The 23,957-nt window shown below is 44.4% G+C and overlaps 1 protein-coding gene across 2 annotated transcripts in view; it reads left to right on the top strand.

The window, feature by feature from the left end:
- The window catches only part of SVIL (supervillin), an 84,773-nt gene extending 60,823 nt beyond the window's left edge, over positions 1–23,950 (top strand). For both annotated transcript variants that reach the window (XM_008588562.1, XM_008588563.1), the window contains 12 exons: positions 1,143–1,318; positions 4,531–4,675; positions 5,059–5,335; positions 9,896–10,047; positions 12,594–12,699; positions 13,373–13,580; positions 15,154–15,287; positions 17,922–18,077; positions 19,644–19,787; positions 20,881–21,005; positions 23,148–23,303; positions 23,390–23,950. In XM_008588562.1, the coding sequence (XP_008586784.1) occupies positions 1,143–1,318; positions 4,531–4,675; positions 5,059–5,335; positions 9,896–10,047; positions 12,594–12,699; positions 13,373–13,580; positions 15,154–15,287; positions 17,922–18,077; positions 19,644–19,787; positions 20,881–21,005; positions 23,148–23,303; positions 23,390–23,476 (1,866 nt within the window). In that variant the 3' untranslated portion in view covers positions 23,477–23,950. The remainder of the gene's footprint in view (positions 1–1,142; positions 1,319–4,530; positions 4,676–5,058; positions 5,336–9,895; positions 10,048–12,593; positions 12,700–13,372; positions 13,581–15,153; positions 15,288–17,921; positions 18,078–19,643; positions 19,788–20,880; positions 21,006–23,147; positions 23,304–23,389) is intronic.
- Positions 23,951–23,957: the final 7 nt, after the last annotated feature.

The raw sequence follows: 23,957 nt of genomic DNA, 5'->3' as shown, positions 1-23,957 counted from the left end.
CTGCATGGGCTACCAATAAAATAGTAAGTGCCCCAAAAGGTTAGGTAGTGTTAGTATCAATTATACAGCATTTACAGCTTTTTAGGAGATATTTGTGATTTCAAACCATTACTACTATCTCAAATACTAATATAGAATTCAGAGTAATGTTCAGAGGTGGCATGAATCATTGAAGGCTTTTATATTCTAGGCAAAATGTAAATATTACTTAGCCCTATCTCTTAAATTTTATATAAACATTAAATATTTTTTAGTCATTAAGTTTCAGGAATAATAGATGCCTGTATGTATAATGTATGGGCTTGCCAAGTAATGTGTCTCACCAGCAATTATTTATTAATTACATATATTTCCAGTACCATTAAGTACACTAAGTGTTGAGAAAAAAAGCGGAAGACACAAAAGGACCTTAAATTTCACTGGGTAGAAGAGTATCAGAAAAAATGTAATCTAAAGCTGGACTGAGTGTATGATATGCATGGGCATTGAGATGGAGGGGAGAGGAAGTTACAGAAAAAGAGAGAATCAAATGATTGTAAAGAGAAAGTGAAATTGAGCCTTGTTTAGAATTAAATGGAATTTGGATTGCTGGAAACGAAGAGAGACATTATTCTAAGAAAGAGTAGAACAAACCACAGGCATGGACGTAAGAAACAGCATACATTCAGCACACGCTTAGTAGAAAACCCCTACTGTGAGTGTATGTATGATACGATGCCTGCTCTGAAGAATCTGGGAATTGCATACAATGGAGGGGACGTCACTGGATCCTCCGTGCCTGGCTTATATGAGCAGCCTGTATAAGCTGAGTGAAAGAATGAACAAACGAGAGAGGGAGAAACAAGGCAGAGAGGGAGGAAGGAAAGAAGATAGAAGATGCACCTAAATAACTCTTTTATGAATCAGAAGTTTTAAGTGGTTCGAGAGTTCAGAGGAGAGAACATAGACTTGGGCATTTAGGACAATGAGAAGGAAGTCACACCTTCCGGGCAGAGGGTGGCTTGGCAGGGCAGTGCCAGCAGGCAGGTCTTGTGAGCTTCCTGTGCTTGTAATGACTGCCCCATCAGGATTTGTGTCATCATCGTCTATTCGACTGGAGCATGTCCTTGAAGTTCACAGACTCTTTTGTGCCATTTCCCCAGGTACTGGTGTTTGATTTTGGTAGTGAAGTTTACGTGTGGCACGGGAAAGAAGTCACATTAGCACAACGAAAGATAGCATTTCAGCTGGCAAAGCACTTGTGGAATGGAACCTTTGACTATGAGAACTGTGACATCAACCCACTGGACCCTGGAGAGTGCAATCCACTTATTCCCAGGTATTCCCGCAGCCACAGGTGGCGTCACGGAGGGAGCAGGTCGCCTTTGCAGCCCTGGTCCCTAACACAGCATCTACTAGCAATCTTACAGGTTTCAGTCTTCATAAATGATTACCTGCAGTGGGCCATGAATATTCACCAAAAAGAACACTTATTTAGCTCTTATCTAACTAACATAGAAATATGGATGTGACAGTCTTCTGGAAGATGTTTGTGTTCTATTTAATTTCTTGAAGTGAATAAATCCCTCCCACCTGCGGCATTCCACATGCTGTTGTGGAAGATGAATAGTAATTGTTTAAACAAATTACACACCAATCTGAAGAGCTTCCCAGCATCTGGAATTCAGCCACTGATCTGAACACGTGTCCCTTCTGATTTCCTTCCCAGTGTAGGCCTTGAATTCCAGGATTTATTTGGCAGTAGATAATGTTTATGCCTTTATGCCTTTTGGGGGTGGGGGAGAATATGGTATTGAGATAATGATTGTAATTTTAATATTCCCTGCGGTGTACTAGATTTTTAAAAATCACTTTGGCACACACAAACTCCAAGAAATATGGTCATGAAAAAAAATAATCTTATGTGGAAAGGATTGTTATTTTTTAACTACCAGACTTCCCCCCCCAAAAAAAGTGTTTTTCAACTGTGTGCCATATAATAGATTAGAAATAGATGTACCACCAAACAGTGGGTACTATGCAACTACGTTTTAATGTTTTTCATTGAACTAGTATACAAGTTTAAACTTTGCTATTAGTGTACAACTTTAAAGTTTCCTACCTGGTTTCCTGCTTTAAAATCCAATTATTGCTTTTTTATTAATTATCATTAAAGAAACATTGAAAAGGGCCGGCCCAGTGGCGCACTGGATAAGTGCGCCGCTTGGGAAGCGCGGCAGCGCTCCCGCCCGAGGGTTTGGATCCCACATACAGACCGGTTCCGCTCACTGGCTGAGCGAGGCGCGGGAGCAACACCGAGGGTTGCAATCCCGTTGCCGGTCCCCGGTCCGGTACGGGGGCAACACTGAGGGTTGCGATCCGTTGCCGGACACGGAAAAAGACAAAAGACAAAAAAAAAAAAAGAAAAAAGAAACATTGAAAAATTATGACAATGTGGTGAAAAGTTTAAAAATTCTTTTTATTCAAATATACATTTAACATTAGTACTATAACAACTAGTGTTTTAAGAACTGAAACTAAGTCTAAAAAGATTATTTTTTATTTGCAATAGTAAGAGAAAAAATAATGCTCATGCATAAAATCTATAGTGCGCCGCTTGGGAAGTGCGGCGGCGCTCCCGCCCGAGGGTTCGGATCCCACATACAGACCGGTTCCCGCTCACTGGCTGAGTGAGGCACGGGAGCAACACCCAGGGTTGCAATCCCGTTGCCGGTCCCCGGTCCGGTACGGGGGCAACACTGAGGGTTGCGATCCGTTGCCGGACACGGAAAAAGACAAAAGACAAAAAAAAAAAAAGAAAAAAGAAACATTGAAAAATTATGACAATGTGGTGAAAAGTTTAAAAATTCTTTTTATTCAAATATACATTTAACATTAGTACTATAACAACTAGTGTTTTAAGAACTGAAACTAAGTCTAAAAAGATTATTTTTTATTTGCAATAGTAAGAGAAAAAATAATGCTCATGCATAAAATCTATATGATGGCAGATTTATATTTAATAGTGACATAATCACAGATCTGAAATTTAGTGAGCACCTAACCCACTGATTTTCAATATCTCTGAGACAGAATCACGTGAGGAGCTTTAAAAAAAATGCATTTGCTGGGCCCAGCCCAAAGATATGCTTGGGTGGGGCTTCAGTGTCAGTATGTCTTAAAAGCTCCCCCAGGATTTTAAGGTGCTGCCAATGTTACGGCACCCAGCCCTTCTTAATCAGCAAGGAGGCTGAAGCCACTGGGGTGTAATGACTTGGCCCAGGTCAAACGGGTCAGTCAGGGAGGACGGGAGAAACACCTGGCTCCTGCTCCCGGGCTCAGACCCTTTACTCTGCAAACTGCTGAGGCTCTTGTTTGTTCCACTTGAAGACATAAGACAGATTTTTAAAGCAGAAGTCAAGTGCTCTTTCTATAGTCATCTTAGCAAGTCTACAAGGTAGGATTTATATTAAAGACCATCATTCCAATATTTTCTCATAAAGACCACAGCCTTTCAAGGTGGTCCTGCATTTTCCATACTTGTTGATATCTGGTTCCCAGAGTCCCGCAAGAGCATGAGGTGGGCGTATTTGTATACTGTGCTTTATCCTTTCAGTTTCCTTTGAAACAGGCAGCATCCTTGATGTGCCTTAGTCGTGATGTCAGAAACTGTAGCCTTGCCCAAACAGGAAGTGGCTGACGCTCGGGTCTCAGCAGCACCCTGGAAGCACTGCTGGGTGGTCTGATGGGATATGTGTGTCCTGGTCCCGACTCACAAGCAAAGATTGGCTTGGAGGGCTGAGAAACATCTGCATGTTATTCTCAGGGCTGTACCCTCTACAGCATCTATTTTCTCAGCTCTGCCTTTTTCTAAATTACTTGTAATCTCAGGTACAGTGTCAAATTAGAAAGTCCTGAGGCCAAACCTGACCTCCAGGTTGGGCTGTGCCGTTCCGTTCCTGAGTCATTGAGCTTTCCCAGGCTGCTGCCCTGGCCAGTGGCACAGAAATGTGCAGAAATTCACTTTATGATACATGAAAGTGTGTTCATTTTAGTAACACAGGAGAGTCCCGTACTCTAGAGAGCTTTGTTGTAACATGACATAAAATAACAGAACTGGGGGTGAGCTACGTCTTCCTTATATGTGTTAACTAATTGGAGAGAAACATGGTGAGCATGACTGTGGGCAGTGGTAAGTAGGTGAGAAGATTTCCACGGGCTCCTGTTTTGTGTGCCACCCCCAGGGCATCCCAAAGACAAGAAATCGCTAGAGTGCAAGAAAAGTCTAGTCCTGACATGGTTCACGTTGCTTTCAGGCACATCAGCTCCACAGACACAAAGCCCTGCAAGGCTTCAGGCTAAAATAATAAAATGTCACTTATTTAATAATATAAGTGAAAGTAAACCATTCACTCTATAACCACTTATGTATTTTGAGATTCTTTTCAGTAGCTGCGTGTTTGTTTTGGAAACCTTTCCTTCGTTTTAACTTGGCTTAATCTTGGTTCTTTTCCTGTCCTCCCGCCTCCCCACCTCACTCCAACCCTGCAGAAAAGGACAGGGGCGGCCTGATTGGGCAATATTTGGGAGACTTACTGAACACAATGAGACTATTTTGTTCAAAGAGAAATTTCTTGATTGGACCGAACTGAAGAGACCTAATGAGAAGAGCATTGGGGAACTTGCCCAACAGAAGGTATTTATTCCGGGTGATCAAGTCTCAAACTTGGGGCTTATTTGGGTCCCAACAAAAGTGGCCTAGAAGCTATAAGCCTTCCCAGGGTTCACTAGCAGAAGAGGAAACTGGTTTCCAATTATATTCCAACCCCAGGAGGTGAACCTGGAGCTATCTGCATTTCTTCTCGGGCATTCTACTCACTAGTGTAGCGATGGGTATTCAGGCCTCCAGAGTCTTTCCTCGAAGTGCAGCCTTTCCCTAAATGCAGGTCAGTGCCCTGAGACAGAGTGGGGAAGCTGTAGTTTACGCTGCCGCATTAACAGTTGTACAGCACTGAGCATGACGAGAGAATGGCTGTAGACTCAAAGCAGCTGAACGAGCGTTTTCATGTGCCCTTACAGGAAGATCCCAGGGCTGAGGTCAAGTCCTACGATGTGACGCGGATGGTGGCTGTGCCCCAGATGACCCCCGGCACTGTTCTGGACGGCGTGAACGTTGGCCGTGGCTATGGCCTGGTGGAAGGGGACGACAGGAGGCAGTTTGAGATTGCCACCGTCTCTGTGGACGTCTGGCACATTCTAGAATTCGACTACAGCAGGCTCCCCAAACAGAGCATCGGGCAGTTCCACGAGGGGGATGCGTATGTGGTCAAGTGGAAGTACATGGTGAGCACTGCAGGTTAGTGAGCGCGTCCGTTTCCTTCAGCTGAGGGTGGCCAGGCCCCCGCAGCGCTGCCCGGGCGGCATTCCCTGCTGCGGCCTGTCACACCCTCGGCTGCATAGGTACAAGGTGGCAGTGGTGTAGACAAAAGAGGTCAGGTAGAATTCCTGACAACCTAGCATTGCCAACGTCCCTGATGTTCACTTGCAGAAATCAAAGGTGCGTGGCAAGGCCTCTCCCCTCCCCTGTCTCCTTCCCCTGCCCCTGGCCCCAGAGGTTTTCTAGGAAAGGAATGATTTGTCTCCAGGTGATACTCACCATGTGGCTGTGTGCTGCTTAAATTAAAGTTGTTAAATAGAGCCTATCTGGGTGATTTAAACTGGAACCAAATGGCGGTGTAATCTTACAGTGAATTCCTGCTCAAAGGATATATCAGTTAAAAAAAAAAAAAAAAAGCTATTTCCTCTGAGGCTGAGAGCACTAACAGTGCCTTCAGGATCTGGTATAAAAAATACACAGTCCAAGTTCTTCAGGGTTCCTGTCAGTGAAATACTATATCAAGACACTCATTACATGAGAGGCTAAAAGGGGTGTCAGGTGGACTTGGAAGAGATCATCCCTTCTCCTTGGCGAGGACTAGCCGGTATCCCCAGTGCGCCTCATCCCTACCCATTTAGGAGAGCACTTGTGATTTCCAGATTCAGCTCCCAAGACACTTTATTGACCTCTTTATAGTCCCCTGTGCAGGAGGGACCCAGGGGCCCAGGAAACAGGCGGCTGCTTGCTGATCTGCAGACTTAACAACCATTTAATTTATTTCCCAATTTATCAAAGATAAGTCTGTTAGTCAGTTGACAACATTTACTTAGCACCTACTCTGTGTAAGACACTTTTTTCAAGTAAATATTTCAAACCGGCCTCCAAGAAGCATATCGTACCAGTGACCATAAAGTAAGAACAGGAAGAGACAGCAGTGCTTCAGGCTAAAGGAGGAGAGCTAGATTCCCTTGACACTGTGTCTGCCAGCAGTGGGGAAGCCCAGCAAAGCAAGACCAGGACAGCCCACAGACAGGCACCACTGGGCTGGTGGCAGTGAGGGCTGGCAGGATCACATGGGGTGCTGAGCTGGCCACGCCTAGAGGTCCACCCTGGCCCCAGAGCCACGACACTGGGTGCTCTACCATGCCTAGTTGAGTGCCTCCCTGTGGCTCTGTGGGACTTGTGTGTTACACTAATTTCCCAGATGAGGGACAGGACAGCAAGGTGAAGTAACCCTCCTGAAGTGGCACAGCTGGTAGAGAGCAGAGCCGGACACTCAAATCCAGGCCTGCTGTGCAGTTCACTCTGCTGGCAGGGGGGTCAGAGTCTGGGCCCAGCACAGGATGTCGGGAGCTGTGAGTTTTGGCTACAAGGAGGACCCGAGTCAGTAGACCTGTGGAGAATGTCAGGGTTGAACCAGCAGCAAGGCCACCTGAACACACCAAACTTTTGTGGCTTCCTAACAGCCACGAGCAGGAATGGAATCTTTCAGGGCCCTGGCAGCTCTGGCCTCTCCCTCCAGAGAATAGTGGGATGTCAGATAAGGACCCCCCAGTGGGAGGGGAATTTCCACTTAATTCCTTAGGAGCTATCAGAACTGCCCCCTTCCTTTTTCATAAGGGGCTATGTCACTTGGAGGGAAGGCCACAGGTGCTGGAGCTCTACGGCCTGGGGTTCAGAATCTCAGGCCCTGACTTTCCAGCTATGCAGATTGGGTAAAATTACATAACCTGTCTGAGCCTTGGTTTTCTCACCTGGAAAATACAGATTATAATACCTGTCTCATATACGATGTTTAGCTTGGTGTTCGGCACATGTACACATTGTGGGTACAGGAACAGTACTGTATTCAACTTGAAGGTGAGATAATGGGGATCCACCCAAAATAATAGCAATTCCCAAAGTGTTGCTACAGTGGATTTAAGCTCCTTGATCAATGCAGAGGTGGCAAGCTGAAATGATTATCTGTGCTGCTGGTTGCCAGTGGAGACAATAATAGGACATTTAGCATGTGCGGGGAGGGCGGATCTACTCACCTTTAGAGTTGTGGAAAGGTGAAGGAACAAACTTTAAAGACACTCATAATTCTCATTTTTAAAACGTAGAATGGGAGCTAAAGGGGCACCACAATTTGAAGTTTAGTTATTTTCTTACTTTAGCTGTTAGTTATGAGACGAGTACTAGTGTGTGAATGAGGAAAACTATAATAAAGTGAATTAACAATAAATAAATCTAAGATTTCCAAGACCTTCATAGGCTATTTACTTGGAGGACCCTAGGAAATAATGATTTGACCCAGGATTTCTTTTCTATATTTCTTCCCAGTAAACACAAGGTACAACTCACAGCTCCCATGACCACCTGCAGGTTATGTCCCGTGCCCCAGCAGGATCAGGGGACAAGCTGCTCGAGCTGCTCGGTGACGCTAGGTTAGGCTACTCCAGAGAGTGACACAGGCTGATTTTATTTTCTGTAAATAGGTGGTCAGTAAATGAGGTTCTGGTGCAAGACTGCTTGACCATGAGCCATTCTTCATACCTCAGTTTTCTGTTATTCCTAAATGGAGCCACTGGTGACAAACGTACCCTTGAAAGTACTTTGATGGTGTGATGTGTCAACACTTTAAATTAGGCATCCGGTTAAGGTGGTAAAGATTAGAATTTCTTTCTTATAATATTGCTAAAATTAAAATTAAATAAGTGTATTAATAGTTAAGTTGTATATAGAACTAAATTTGGGTATGTTGAGGTAGGTTCTCTATAAAGAAAATTACTGAAATGTCTGTCTTATGCAATATCTTTAAAGAAATACAATTCTATTTTAGGTATATACGCTCAAGTCTATTTTTAAATGTTTGGATGTAATGTTGGTTATTTAAGTGTGAATATATATTTACACAATGTATTTGAGTGCTAACAAATTACAAGGTACATATAAACTGTTGTGATCTATTTTAAGCATATTTTCCCCAGTGATCTAGTTGACATAGTGAATTTTCACTAGTTTGTAGAATAAGATTGTTAATCAAAGGCACACGTTTCTTGCTACTTAAATTAACAAATTTCAGTTGAGTGCCTTCCAAATTAATTGTGTATATTCACTACCTATTCATTGATTCCTGTTTCATTTTGCTCTCCCCGAAATACACAAACTTGACCAGTTCAGATCCACAACAGATGGTACTAAAGGCTGTGCTTAGTCAAAGTACTTTAAGAAATTATTAGAATCATGTATGAAAACTGTCACAGAGTACTTTGCAAAACAGAAGGCCAGAAATCAAATTCATATGGCCCCTGTCCCTTTAAAAACTTAAATGGGGTTTTCTCTTACCTTCAAACTTCAACACAGCTGTGATTTTGCAAATGGGAATGGAACTGAGAAAAATGCATATTTTCTACTATGGATTATATTTTAGAAGCAGTTGTTAGCGACAGTTGCATATAGGTGATATAGAACTAGAGAATCTAGTTATTTAACGTGCCTGGGTGTTAAAACCAACCGTTCACCCCCGTTGCAGGGACCACCTGGGCATTTGAGTCAAGAACTTGGTCTCCGGACCTTACTTAGTCTGGAATTTTCTGCTTTCAGGTCACTGCCACTCAGGCCTCTCCTCACCCACCTCCTAAGAAAGGCCTTCCCTCCGTAGGCAATCTCATTCGTCCCCACCCTGCCTGGTGTCATGTCCCCATCTGTTGTCCTCATGACACTTACTGCTACCTGAAATTATCTTGCTCATCTGTTTGTGTATTAGAAAGAAAGCACAGAAATGTCTGTCTTGGTCATCATTGTAGTCCCAGTATCGCAAAGCATCCCCAGCGCATAGTAGGTGCTCAGTAAATATTTGTTGACCAAATGAATGAAGGGAATCTAGAGATACATTCCTAAAGGTAGAGATTTTGAGGTCTGAAATGCTGTCTGAAATGACCATTTGACCAGTTAGCCTTCCACAACTATTCTTCAGAGCAAGCAGTTAGATCTGCCTCCTGTGCTGCTACTATTTATTGAGTGCCAGACAATAAGGAAAGTCAGCACTTAATCCTGGCGACAGCCCTGGTGACAGACACAAAATCCCAGATTGCTTTATGAAAACGATGTGTCAGCAATTTATCACCTCCATTTCTGACAGAACTTGGAAACTTAAAGGTTTTCTTTTTTTTTTTTTTTACACTAGAATAGTTTTCACAGTCTGATTTTTTTTCCTTTACCCTTACAGCTGGTCTGGCTGCTGTTTTCAATGTCTGTGTGAGCCTTTGATCCTGCTCTCGCAGTCGCCCACCTTCCTCTGGGGTGACACGTGTTTTTCTTAGGGTATCCAGTGGCTCCTTCTGAGTATTGTTCCCCAGTTTGGAGGCTCTGGGGCAGTAGCTGGAGAAGGGTCTCTTCTCCTGCTGTTTGACATTCATCCAGGCGTGAGGAACCTCTCCTCTCCCTGCGTCTCTACCCTGGGTCCTCACGGGCCCAGGAGAAGTGCGCCAGGCATGTGCCCCTCCTGGGCATCCCCCTGCTGACCTCGCTCTCTGCTGTGCTGTGTGTTTGCAGTGGGAAGTCGGCAGAAGGGAGAACATCCCGCCAGGGTGTCCGGCAAAGAGAAGTGTGTCTACTTCTTCTGGCAGGGCCGGCACTCGACTGTGAGCGAGAAGGGAACGTCAGCGCTGATGACGGTGGAGCTGGACGAAGAGAGGGGGGCCCAGGTGAGTCCCCACCTGGACAGAGGGGAGTGTCCTTTGCAGGGAGCCACACGATGCATGGCCCTGGGCCCTGATGACCCTGACGACCCGATTCTAATTCACACAGACATCATCATCATCATCCAGAGCACTTTCCGTCCTGGTCCGGCTTCTGCAAATTTCAGGCTGGGCCTCACATTCCATCCTCCCACCTGTTGTGATATGACCTGAAATGAAATGCTGCACCTGCAAATAGTAAATCCAGAAAACAAGCACAAGTGACCAGTGCGTGTTTTCGAAAGGTTCCCACCTAACCCGTAATCAAGGAATTGTTAAATAAAATAAAGTGGTGCCATTATCCACTTCTAAAATTGGTAGAGATTTTTAGAAGAATGGATCCGGCTGGCAAGGATTCAGTAGAACGGGTACCCTACGCGCCTCTGTTGGGAAGGCTGGCTTGAACAGCCATTCCACTTACACAAATCTAACTGAAGGAAATATCAGAGATTACTGCAAAAATTGAGTACTCCCATCGTCTGCATTCCTCACAGCAGCCCCAGTGATTTTTCTAGAACATATCAAGGCATGTCAGCCTTGCTATCTGCCACACAGAGGATAATCTCAGCAGTCTCCCAGTGGTCTCCAGCACCTGGGCGTGGGCGCTGCACCCCTCTCCTGCTCTTGCTCTCCTCCCAGGCTGCAGATATCCTCTGTGCACTGACCTCATGCCCTACCCATGGATACACGCAGCTCTCAAACTCTTACGATGGACGTTTTTGTTCAAACATCACCCCCCTATTTTATCCAAATCCCTCTTCATTCCCCCGTCATTCTCTGTCCCTTTACTGTGCTTTATCTGTTTTCGTGGCATGCTCTACCACCTACATAATCATCTCGTTTGCTTATTTGTTATCTATCTTCCCCCATGAGCATGAAAGAGACCATGTCTGCTGGCCTTACAACCCCATGACCTATAACACCATCATAACCCCAGGGACTGCATAATGCCCGACAGGTACCAGTGCCCAAATCCAAGGTTTTGTAAACATTTCTTTTTAATGTTTGGGTGATCTGTGCCTCATGTCTTATCCTTTAGTACCAGTAATTTGGAGTTGACTCTGGGGTTTTTAGAAAACACAACACCATGTGCAAATATTTTTACTGTCTTGGATGAATGATTAACAGTAACATGAGGGACAGCAGAGAAATTTTCTCCAGATATAGATCAACACTCACTCAGCCTTCCAGAGACCTACAAACCAAATATCTTCCCTAAAAAAATATTTCAATGCATATTTTCTTTTTTTTTTTCCTTTTTGTCTTTTTTCGTGACTGGCAACGGATCGCAACCCTCAGTGTCGCGCCCGTACCGGACCGGGACCGGCAACGGGATCGCAACCCTCGGTGTTGCTCCCGCACCTTGCTCAGCCAGTGAGCGGCCGGTCTGTATGTGGGATCCGAACCCTCGGCGGGAGCGCCACCGCGCTTCCCAAGCGACGCACTGTAGCAGTGCGCCACCGGGCCAGCCCTTCAATGCATATTTTCTACTATGGGTTACATTTTAGAAATAGTTGTTAGCAACAGTTGCATTTTAATTTATTCCTAATAGTGGGTAATTTCAACTGCCTTGCTTTTTTTTTTTTTTTTTGGTAAAGGCCATGAATGAATATGTTTTAATCCAGCCTTTGAAATTATCCTTAGTCATGTTGGTTAGAGCATGATGCTGATGGCACCGAGATCCAGGCTTCAATCCCTATACAGGCCAGCTGCCCCCCAAACCCAAATTATCCTTAGTTTTGAATCTTACTCTCTCTAGTCTGAGCATTTCATTTTTATCAGTCCTATGGATGGAAGATCATCTTAGACATATAAAATACTGCCACAACATGGCACTTGATTATGCAGAATGGGTCCGGAGATGGATAAGTTAACTCATGGTGAGACGTGCTTCTTAACTATCAGAGCTGCCTGACTGCCAGCTCAGCAAAACGTTTCCTCTCTCGGGGAAAACACCCTGCCAAAGTGAAAGATGATTCCACCCTAACGTTGTGACTGGCGCAGCCAGCACCTGAAGGATGAAGACATTCAGAGGGAGGGGAATGTGGCGGGGGAGGCTGATCCCTCTATGAGTGGACTACGGGAATGATTGCAGGACATACGTCCCCCCCAGAATTACTCAGTCATTCTGCTGAGAGGTATACTTTGTTAAAGGTATGTTTAAGTCAAGCATATTCCATCTATACCACAGAATACTATTAAAATGCCAAAATTCATGTTTTAAAAGAATATTTGATGACAGAAAAATATTATAAGGAAAATGAGGGCATAAAACAACATAAACAGCACTCTTATTTTTGTTTAGGAAAAAAATATATACCCAAAAACTACTTTGAAAGGACTGTTCCACAGTGGAATTTGAATAGTGCTTGTCTTTAAATAATAGTAGCATTGCGCTGGCCTTTGTTTGTACATCTTGATGTTTTTCTGATTTTCTGCAATAGGCATGTATTATTTTTATGACTTTGAAAACCCCACCCCTGTTACCTGTTTTCTGCTGTTTAAATGTGAAGGTCCAGGTTCTCCAGGGCAAGGAGCCCCCGTGTTTTCTGCAGTGTTTCCAGGGAGGGATGGTGGTGCACTCGGGAAGACGGGAAGAGGAAGAAGAAAATTCGCAAAGTAAGTTACTTTTACCGCTGGAATTCAAAAATTCTTTTTCCACCTCCTGGAAGGTATTTTTATAGGCAAGGGGGTTTAAAGTAAGTCTCTTTTCATATAGCTGTGGCTTTACCACTGAAAGCCTCCTAATGTTTGTCTAATAAATCAGCTTTATGAGGAGCTCGAAACCCCCTCCTCCCATGGAATTTACTTCAGGATCCTCCTTTGCATACAGGAGGCTGGAAGATTACTTCACCTTAATCTGAATTCTCGTAGTGGCTCTGTCTACTCTATTCAGGAGAAAAAAAGAAAAAAAAAACAAAAACACAGTATCTTCTATTATAAATTATGAGATTTTTGTTGGCCAGCATCCAAAAAAAAAAAATCTTAGCTTTAGAGGCTTTTAAACCATGCCTGTTGTATGACTTATTTTATAAATTTTGTAAAAATGGTTTTTCTGCATCGTGAACTTTTGGCAACCTGCTTGTGCTTCTGACTGCAAAGGGGTCTGCTTTCTGGGATTGTCATTGCTCAGTATGACTTCATGCCACAGCAGCCTCAGCCTCATAGGTCCCCTTAAGTCCCTGAAGCATGGTGGTTGCTGCTGATTGCACAGCGGGGACCGGGGATGGGAAGGGCGGCTTTTCCTGTCCAAGCTCAGGTCATAACTCCGTGCTGCTGACGCCCCCTGCAGGTGAGTGGAGGCTGTACTGTGTGCGGGGAGAAGTGCCCATGGAAGGGAACTTGCTGGAAGTGGCCTGTCACTGTAGCAGCCTGAGGTCCAGGACTTCCATGGTCGTTCTCAACGTAAATAAGGCCCTCATCTACCTGTGGCACGGATGCAAAGCGCAATCCCACACGAAGGAGGTCGGGAGGACAGCCGCAAATAAAATCAAGGAACAGTAAGTGCTGTGTGTCTGGGATGAGCTTCACAGAAGCGGCTTCCCAGAGGGACGCAAGCAGGCTGAGGTGGGAGGGTTCCCAAGACCTCCAGTGGACGCCCGGTGTGCTGAAAGTGACTTCAGCAAGGGAAGATGGTTGTGCACGTGATCAGGGACCTGTGACATTCCAAGTAGATAGGACACACGTCTCAGCCAAGACCTCCGATTTAAGGGCTTCCCTTACTTTCTGAGGATTTACCTGTCTCAATAAAAGGCAGTGTGAGGAGCAAGGCAAGTGACCCCAACAAGCACTTTAGTTTCTTCATAGGTGCACGTCAGCTTTTGAATTACAAGCCTGGAATCCTTTGATATTTAACGAGAGCAAATTTTAAATATCTTTTAGGAATTCTGAGTTTAGTTTGGTCACAACAGTGTAGTGTTAAGAAGCTACAGAAAGGCTTGGGGGACCCCTGTCTGTGGACTGTACAATGTCCCCTTTTTAGAGACCTGTATTCTCCCGTTCTCAAAGGCGGCCACCAGACAGTGAGTCTTGGGCCAGCGCTGCAGGGGTTGGGTCTTATTCCTCACCCAGGCAGGCAGCTGTAGTCGGCCACTTGCTGAGATTGAGTACACCGTGATATAGCACTGAGCGAGGACTCAGAGAAGATGCAACACTGAAGTGAGGTGGGGAAGAGAGAGCTGAGGGAGGTTTGCAGTGGTGGCCGGTCACCTGTCTTGAGTGGGCTCTGCTCTTCCTAGCAGCCCATGCAAACTGGGCACTGCAAGCAGCCAAAGAAACCCCAGTGTCGCCCAAGCATTCAGAGGATGACTGAGGCCTTCCTTACAGTAAAAGTGAGGAGCTTCCTAGGACCACGGCATGTCACTGATGTGCCATTGGGTAAATCCATTCTCTGGGCACTGAACATTGCAGCGTGGGCCACTTCCCTGTGCCACCTCTAGACCTAGCGCTGCATGGAGGGGGCAGAGGGGAAAACAGAGGCAGGTGACCTTCCAACAGGCAGTGAAGCAAGAGGTTTCATCTCCAGACAGCATTCTGGGCAAGGTCACGGGCAGGGAAGATACGATTCTCAGCGAGGTGTCCAAAGGCATTCATGGCCCATCAGATCTTTCACTGGGACCACTGAGGAAGAGCAAAACAATGAACAACTCGTCCACCTATTCATCCAGTGAATATTTATCGAGCATCTGGTTGGCACCAAGCACAGATTTAGGGACTAGGGACTTGGCAGCAAATGAATCCAAGTCTCTGTCCTCATGAAGCTTATGTTCTTGCAGGAAAGAAGGACAAGAAATAGTAAATATGTATTGTTATATTAAGAAGTACATTATTTTTATTACATATTATATGTAAATGTACATTCCTCCCTGGGGGCCAAGCCAACCCCTCTTCCCCCGCACACACACACATTTATAAACTACAGGGCATTTTTTCATTCATTAATAAGAATTGGTTTTAGTTAGGAAAGTAGAGGAAGAGAGTGGGTGAACTGACCTGTAGATTTCGTTTTGTATAATTTTGTGCTGCCCACACTCTCCGGGCTCATAAACAACGATTGGAGTTTCTCCCTTGCAGATGCCCCCTGGAAGCAGGACTGCATAGTAGCAGCAAAGTGACAATACATGAGTGTGATGAAGGCTCCGAGCCACTGGGATTCTGGGACGCTTTAGGAAGGAGAGACAGGAAAGCCTACGACTGCATGCTTCAAGGTAATGCAACCTTCCACAGCCTTCCACGACTTTTTAAAAAACTCACTGATTTATTCAATAAATATTTGTGGAGCACCTGTGTACAACAGACGATAATTTAAACCTAGGATATGTCCTCACAAGCCTACAACCCAATGAGGGGGCTAAGTAATGCCTATGACTAACGGTAATGCAAAATAAAAATTATGCGTCATAAAAGAGGTACAGGTGAGGGAGGTTGAACATTACAAAGAAAAAAGATTACTTCCATCAGGAAAAATCTCACACAGCTTCATGGAAGAGAAGAGAAGAAAATTCCTGGGACCCAGATGAGCAGTGACACAGCGTAAACCTGGAACAAGGTGCTGTTTGGTTTGGCCAGCACCCAGGGTACAGGGAAGTAGCGGGGCTTCAAATTAGATTGGGGGCATCTTGAGTGGGAGGCCAGAGAACATGAGCCACGTGGATGGCTCTGCCACTCACGGAAGGCACAGGAAGGAGAGGCTTGGAGGTCACTGACAGCCTGAATGCACACTTAGTGGAATGCACTAAGAACTTATGCAGGACCTTTCAGGCATTGTAGATCTCCGAGGACATAAAGAAAGCTGGGGACACTGTTCTCAGGAAGGTGTCTGGTAAAATCTATGTGTACAATATCGGATATGATTTCAGGGATTTTACATTCATGGCCCATCAACTAGAACTCGTGATTTAAAAGGCAGTAGATAAAGATGGAACGCATGAGAAATGGGAGAACAGGTCAGTAGAATGTCACAAAAATCAAGAGGGGAGAACATGTCATACAAGAAGGGACAGTTACCACTGCCAGATGGCAAAGTTCAAGGTCTAGGAGAACAAAGAAATGTCCTTGAGCTTGATGCTAAGTGGACTGTCAGAGGCCTTCACCTACCAGTGCCACATCAGCCTGCACGAGCTAGGGTGGCTGGTGAGGTGGGAGGAGGCCCGTGCGAAGTTGGAGAAGTCGCTTAACGATAAGAGAGGAGGACTCAGCAGCAGGAGAATATGAGAGTCCAGAGGAAGACTTCCCGCCACTAGAACATTCCATGTATTACCTATTCTTGGTGCCAATTTTGGGTGGAGCAGGAGGACCCGTTTGAGAGGAAGGGTTAAAATGTAAAAATGGATGATTAAAAGAGGGAAGTCCACGAGGGGTAGGGATCAAGGGCACAAGGGAAAGTTCACCTTGGGGAGGGCATCACTTCTTTGTTCTTTATTAAACATCTTCAGGAAGTAGACCCCTTATCCCATTTCCAGAGCCCTTCAAAGTTATTGATCCTGTTTGGAAAGACAGTGGCTGCTGCTATACAGAATCGACATTCCCATTCACCAGAGTGAAGTGTGTGATATATTCCTGCTGTCTCATCTTATGTTTCCTAGCATAAGAAATAAAGCTAACATTTACTGAGGAGGTCCCAGAAGCCAGGCACCACGTGAGCACCTTATGTACACTAATTCAATTAATACAGTCCAACGTGCTACCATTTTTACAGATGAGGAAACTGAGGCACGGGGAAGTTAATCAGCTTGCCCAAGGTTGGACAGCAATGGAGTATACTCGCAACCACTCCATTCTACTCTGCCTCCCAATTTTTATAAACTTTTATGTAGCTTTTTAAACTTAATTATCTATTGATGATAGGAAATGCTTGAAATTAAACAAGTTAAAAAAAGAAAATAAGTCACTTAACAATCCCATCTCTCAGAGGTAACCAGAACTCACATGTCTGTATGCTAAATATAATATCTATTTTCAAAAATAAAATTTGGAACTTCAGTTTTTTAATGTGCTTTTTCCTTTTACTGTACTATGAATCGTTTCCCAAGTTGTAAATATTTAGACTCTATGGTTGCAGGGTATTCGTGACTGTTCCATGAATATATGCCACTCTTTTCTGAACAGTGTCCTATAGTTGGAGACTTGTTTCCAGTTTTTCTCTATTATATATTAATGCAGTTTGAATAATTTTTTAAATAATTATGTACATTCATTCCTAATTGAGGTACATTCCTAGATACACAATGCTGTGCCAAATTTCATTCTCACCAGCAACATACAGAAGTGAACATTTCCCAGCACAGTCATAAGCCCGGATCAGTGTCTTTTTCTTCTTTGCCAAACTAATGGGAGAAAACAGCCAAGCATAGTTTTCATTTAATTTTTTAATTAGAAATACTGTAAAACACTTCATATATATATTTATATATTTTTAAGTACCTATATGCATTTTTAGTCATTTGTATTTCTACTTTGGTAAATGTTTTGTTTGTGTCTTTTGCATATTTTATTGAGATATTTACCTTTTCCTTATTTACATCCCTTCATATATTAAGGATATTAACTAGCTGCTGTATTACAAATATTCCCCATTTTGTTACTTGCTTTTTCATTTTTTTATCTTTTTGCATTGTAATTTTTCATTTTTATGTAATTAATGCATAAGTCTCTTCTCTTTTGATTACTTCTGTTACTACTAGGATTTAAAAGGCCGTTCTTATCTCCAACTGCAGATAAATTCTATGTAGTTTTGAACTAACTCTTTGAATTCTTTCATGTTTTATATTAATTCTTCAGCCCATCTGGAATTTATTTGGATGCAGATGTTGTCTTTAGCTTTGCTCTCTCTTCTTTCACAGATCCTGGAAGTTTTAACTTCGCACCCCGCCTGTTTATCCTCAGCAGCTCCTCTGGGGATTTCTCAGCCACGGAGTTCGTGTACCCTGCCCGAGCCCCGGCTGTGGTCAGTTCTATGCCCTTCCTGCAGGAGGACCTGTACAGTGCACCGCAGCCAGGTGAGGCCCCCGGGGGCAGCTCAAGCTGAGCAGCAGAAGCTACACTTTCCAGAAAGCCTTTTTATTTTATGTTAGCACTTATTAAGCAATTTCTGTTTGCCAAGGACACTACCAGGACACTTGCTTATAGTGTCTCATTTAACCCTCACACCTACCCCAAAAGGAAATGGAGTGATGCCGACCCATATTAAACTGTAAGGAACCGAGGCTGAGTTACTTAACTCGCCCAGAGATGTCAGTAGGCTGAGTGCAACCGTGTGAGGCCTGGCGTCTCTGCTGCTCTCCCAGCCTTCCTCTCGGTCTTGTTGCTTCATGGTCCCAAGTTGACTGCCCCTGCTCCAGCCATCATGTTTGCCTCCAAGACTGAAAGAAGAGGAGAAAGGGCACTGATAGTCCCATCTCTCCCTTTTATCGGATAAAGCAGAAGTTTTCCCACAAGCCCCCAGCAGACTTCTGTTTACATGTCATTGGCCAGAGCTGGTGACATGCGTACCCCAGCTACAAGGGAGCCTGGGAAAACAGGTGACCAACAAGAAGGGGTTGGGGTATCTGCTGAGTTAGCCAAAGAACAGTGTCTGCCATACCAAGGCTCCACAGGGACACTAGCTCAGGCCTTTGGATTCCAAGTTCAGGGCTGTTTCCAGCAGTCCATGACCTCATGACAGAAACCTCTGTGCTCTCATTCCAGCTGGGACAGTCACAGGAGGCTGGACTCCACAGACCCTCCCACCTTCCTGCCCATCAAGTCTGAGGCCAGCTGCCCCTGAGCTAGGGGTGTGTCCATTCTCCCTTTACAGGAGCCAGAGCTGCAGGCGGGGGCCCCCGCCTTGCTCTGGTGGCCCAGTTCACCACCTGAAAAGCTTGACGGGTGCACATGTCACACTGTGTGAAATATTAGCAAGAGTCTAAAAAGAGAGGCTGCCATCCACACTCTTCATCCTAGGGCTCAGGCTGGGTTATCACCCTCCATTGGGCTTTAAAGAGTGTACTTTTCACAGAATGCTAAGATGCTTGCCGGAAAGGACTTGGAAGGGGTTGTGAGAACCCCTTTGCCATGTGGAATGAGAGTCAGGTTGATGGTTTGAGGAAAAAAAGTGAGGAGAAAGAGGCAGAACACTTTTGATTTTAAAGCCCATTTTTCTCTAAGAGAACCATGGACTTGCTAAGCAGTCAGACACAGGGCAGGCACGCCAGTTTTTAGCAAGCTTTTTGGTGCTAATGGCCCCTCGAGGCATGTGCATTATTCAGGGCACTCGTAGCTCAGCCCTGCCCACATCCAGAGGCGCAGGGTGGGCTTGAGTGGAGCCAGGAAACAGGAGCAGGACCTGGGGGAGAAGGAAAGAAAGACGCCCCCTCGTGGACACCACGTCTTTCTGCCTGGTGGCTTGGCTTGACTTTCAATGGGATGAGGTGTCTTGCAGCCCTGCCTTTGCCCCTTGCCCCTGAACTTCACTGAAAGAGGCTTCTCCCCTCTGAAGAGCAGCAGGGAGGGCAGGCATCTGTTACATTGGGGAAGGGAGAGGTGGAAGCACCCCTGACTGTCTGGTTCTGTTCTCGCCCTCACAGCGCTGTTCCTGGTTGACAATCACCACGAGGTGTACCTCTGGCAGGGCTGGTGGCCCATCGAGAACAAGATCACTGGGTCTGCCCGCATTCGCTGGGCCTCTGACCGCAAGAGCGCCATGGAGACAGTTCTCCAGTACTGCAGAGGTGGGCTCCCTGGCAGGCTCCGGCACAGGGAGGGGGCCGGGAGCCCCTCGGGCACCCGCAGTCCCCCAGAGCCCCGGAGCCCCTTTCCCTCTGTGCATGCAAGCCAGCAAGGGGGAAGCCTGGCCGACAGCGATGGAACCAGCTTTTCCCTCCACAAACTTTTTGAGGCTCATTAATTTTGAGATTAGTGCAGTCTCGGCTGCCAGCATGAATGAGTTTCTCTCTTTTATATTATAAGGCCATCTAACCTGTTACCTTCAAGGTTAAAGGCTGTATTGTGGAACACCCTGGACTGACTAAGACCCTGTTACACTTGTGATAATCAGGCAGTGAGGCCAACAGGCCTCCACCACGCACATGGTCTGCAAGCCATGCTGTACCCTCAGAGAGCAGAAATCTCCCCCAAACTGGCTGGAAGGCCAGTGTCGACCCTTTTATCGTTTTTATTCATTATTATTTTTAGTATTATATCCAAAAAGAAAGATCCACAGTAAGTTCATAGTTTTTTACTGTACTGTCCACCTGAAATTTGGGGTCTCTTATATAAAATGGAGATGCCAGTAATTAATTTCTTATCTGAATGTTTATGGTTTCATCTATTTGTTTAATATCGCTGAGTATGTACAATTGATTCTCCTCTTGAAAAGCTCTTTAGTAATAAATAACTTACTAAATTTTCCACCAAATGTTAAAGCTGAAGTGGGCTTCTAAAATGCTGTCATTAGCTGTCTGATCATATTGAGGCTCATCCTGTGTTGGGGTGTCGGGAATACCTCTACAGGTGAGTGCGGGAGGAAGAAAGTGTCCCACCCAGGAAGCTACAGAGAGGCTTTCTCCCTCCCAGGGATCCAGAAGCATTTTGTCGGGTTTGGGAAGTATAGAGTAAGGTTGATGTATGTCATTATTACAGTTATAGGTATAAGATGAACATGTTCTGTAAGCATCATCCATGTGTTGTTATGAAACACTCGGCTTGCATTTTAAGCGTGAATCAAGCGTTCTGAACAAAGAAGAAAAGATTTTAAGGGACATCAGAAAAAGGCAGGGTCCTAGGGCTTGGGTCTACTGACTTTTGCAATCTGTTTAACTACAGGAAAAAATCTCAAGAAGCCGCCACCCAAGTCTTACCTTATCCATGCTGGCCTGGAACCCCTGACATTCACCAATATGTTTCCCAGCTGGGAGCACAGAGAGGACATTGCCGAAATCACAGAGATGGTGAGTGCACTTTCCTGGCCTGTGGAGGTGGTCCCCAACTACCCCCCGCTTTTGGATTGTGGTTGACTTTATCTTGGGGAGAAGCATCCAACAGCACTTTCAAAGTGGGAAATACTTTTTCTTTTGCAACATATTAACAAATCTACATAGATTTAGCTTAGGAAGAGGAGAAGCCTAATGGGAATTCAGTTGAACTATTTTGGTAATTTTCTACACCTGGTACTCAAATTTTAAAAACTACAAAGGTGAATTAATTACTTTGAAGATGATATGTAAATACAAGCTGCTGTCTCTTCATTCTGTTAGCTGAACATCTATTCCTTAGCATTACTAGCTTCTCAGGGTCTACATAATGCACAACCAATTCCTTGTGTTTCAGATGGTAACCTTGTGTAGCCGAGACACAAAATAAACAAGGGATGAATTAGTATGTTCCGATAACTAAATGAATGAACATACTGTGTCTCACTCATGGTAAGATCTTGGTCAACATCTCATTAATATTGTCTTTTATGAGACCACCTGGTATTACCACATAAGGCATTTATCATAACTTCTATCTACCAAAATGTATTATTATCCAGAATGTTTTCGTTTCAGCCACACAGAAAAGAAGCTTACTGTAGCTATGTAGACTTTCTTAACTTATGAGTTATTAACATTGCTAGCAACAACAACTCCAAGGGTATTTTTGGTTTGATGGGAGAAAAGCTTTCTTCCTGTTTTGATTTTGTAACTGAGTAGGAGAACTTCTTTTCTGGAAGAAATGACCTGAGTGTATTTTATAGGAAATCCTAGTAATTTTAGCCAAACAGACCAAAAAAGTCTACTGCTGCGTAATAATGGAGAGCACATGTTTAATAGCGCAAACATTGCTGCCCGTCCTAACCTGTCTTCCTTTAACCAAATGCGCTTGATCTACACAGGGAAGGGGCTGATTGCAGCCCAAACTCTGACACAGTCAGAGCAAGGTAGTTCTGTGCGTGATCAGTATGGGATCACAAAACCTAAAAGCTCTAGGAATTATAAGCACCATGGCTGTTTCATGCAGTCTAAGTTCAAAGATGCCAGGCACCATGATTTTTTTTATTCACTATGGACATTGGGCTGTATAATGTGCAGGCCTGTGGGATTTCAGCCAGGGAAGTCAGGCTTCCCACACCTGCACATCACACTAGTAATTAATGTTCACCAAGTGCTCACCTACGCTAGGCACTGCTGCAAGCATGTGACATTTATTTTCTCCTTTAATTATCGCAGAAGTCCATTATGGTCCATCTTATTATTATATCCATTTAACCAGGGTAGAAACTGACACACAAAAACATGGAGTCACTTGCCCCAAGTCTCAGAGTCAGCGAGTGGAGAAGCTATTCTCAGAGGCAGGCAGGCTGTCTCTCTAAAACCCACCTCCTCATAATGCCAGCGGCCAAAAATATATATATGTGTGTGTGTACACATACACACACACACACATCTCACCTCCTGACCACTTGTCTTTCCCATAGATTGCTGACTTTGGCAACAACCCTTAGTCATTTCTTCCCCCCATCCACCCACCCACGAGGAGGGCAGCCAATCTGGGATCTCAAGTTTAATGGAGTAAGATAATTTACCCAGAATAACCTGTCCAGATTAAATGCACATAGTGATTCTTAAAAAAAAGCTTGATTTGGCCCCAGAATGTTCTAGACATATTTTTTTACTCTATTGTGGATTAAGAAATAGGGCCAGAGGGAGGAGAGGGGATGTAATTTATTTTAAGGTTGATTATTTTTAAATATTTTTAAGCCCATTCCATTACTTGGAGGCTTCTTGGTGTTTAGACTTCAAATCCAATGATCTGAGTGCGTAATTTATTCATGGGAGAGTCCCTAAACATTTTTTCAGAGGCAGCCCTGAGACGGGATTTATTTGATCCTTTGTGGTAGGGTGAGAAAACATCTAAAAGTTGGGAGAACTGCAGGGCTTTGGGCATTTTCTTTACATTTCAGAGCCTGTTTCCTCCTCGATGAAGCACAGCTGTGAGAACCTGCCTGTCCAGGCTGTGTGCAGATCAAATAGTCCTGTGTCTTAGCAAGCGCTTGATAAAACATGTTGAAGTGTAGAACACCAAGTTCTCTCTGCTCCCTCCTTCTTTAGGATACGGAAGTTTCGAATCAGATCACCCTGGTGGAAGATGTCTTAGCCAAGCTCTGTAAAACCATTTACCCCCTGGCTGATCTCCTAGCCAGGCCACTCCCAGAAGGAGTTGATCCTCTGAAACTTGAGATTTATCTCACCGATGAAGACTTTGAGGTAAGTGTTTCTTCAGGTGGGAGGGAAATTAAACAGCACGCTTTTCCTATTACTTAGCCGCTGGGCCTTCCTTGCCACTCTTCCAGTTCGCGCTGGACATGACAAGAGACGAATACAACGCGCTGCCCTCCTGGAAGCAGGTGAACCTGAAAAAAGCCAAAGGCCTGTTCTGAAGAAGATGCTGGAGGAAGTTCAGTGGTCACTTTCCATACCAGTGGACCAGGAAAATGGATATTTTTTTGGACTGGTATTTCATTTTAAAAAGTATTTTTAAATCAGAGTTTTCAAAACCTGATGTTACTAACTGTACTGTTTGTCCCAGAGTTGTGTATTTTGTAAATGTTTAAGAGAACTCTTTGGAAACTTTCTTTCCACAGTTCAGCAGGTGATGTGAGCACAAGTATCTGTCATGTGCACTTAAGCAGTGACCCTCAGCAGCTGCTACACCACTGCCCTCTTGTTCCAGCTAGGCGTTACCATGTTTTTGGAAGCAGTTCTCTTTATAAAGTGTTATTTTGATAGTTTGTGGATTCTAAAATATATATATATTTATACAAACACCATATAAGTCAAATATGTATTTAACAAAGCAATATGTATTCATTCACTTTGAAGGTTTTTTTGTTGGTTTTTTTTTTTTTTTTTTTTTTTTTT

The sequence above is a fragment of the Galeopterus variegatus genome, unplaced genomic scaffold, assembly GCF_000696425.1.
Source record: "Galeopterus variegatus unplaced genomic scaffold, G_variegatus-3.0.2 Scaffold4896, whole genome shotgun sequence".
In the NCBI taxonomy this organism is placed as follows: domain Eukaryota; kingdom Metazoa; phylum Chordata; class Mammalia; order Dermoptera; family Cynocephalidae; genus Galeopterus; species Galeopterus variegatus.
The sequence above is the reverse complement of the archived record's forward strand: the minus strand, read 5'-3'. Positions and strand labels throughout refer to the sequence as shown.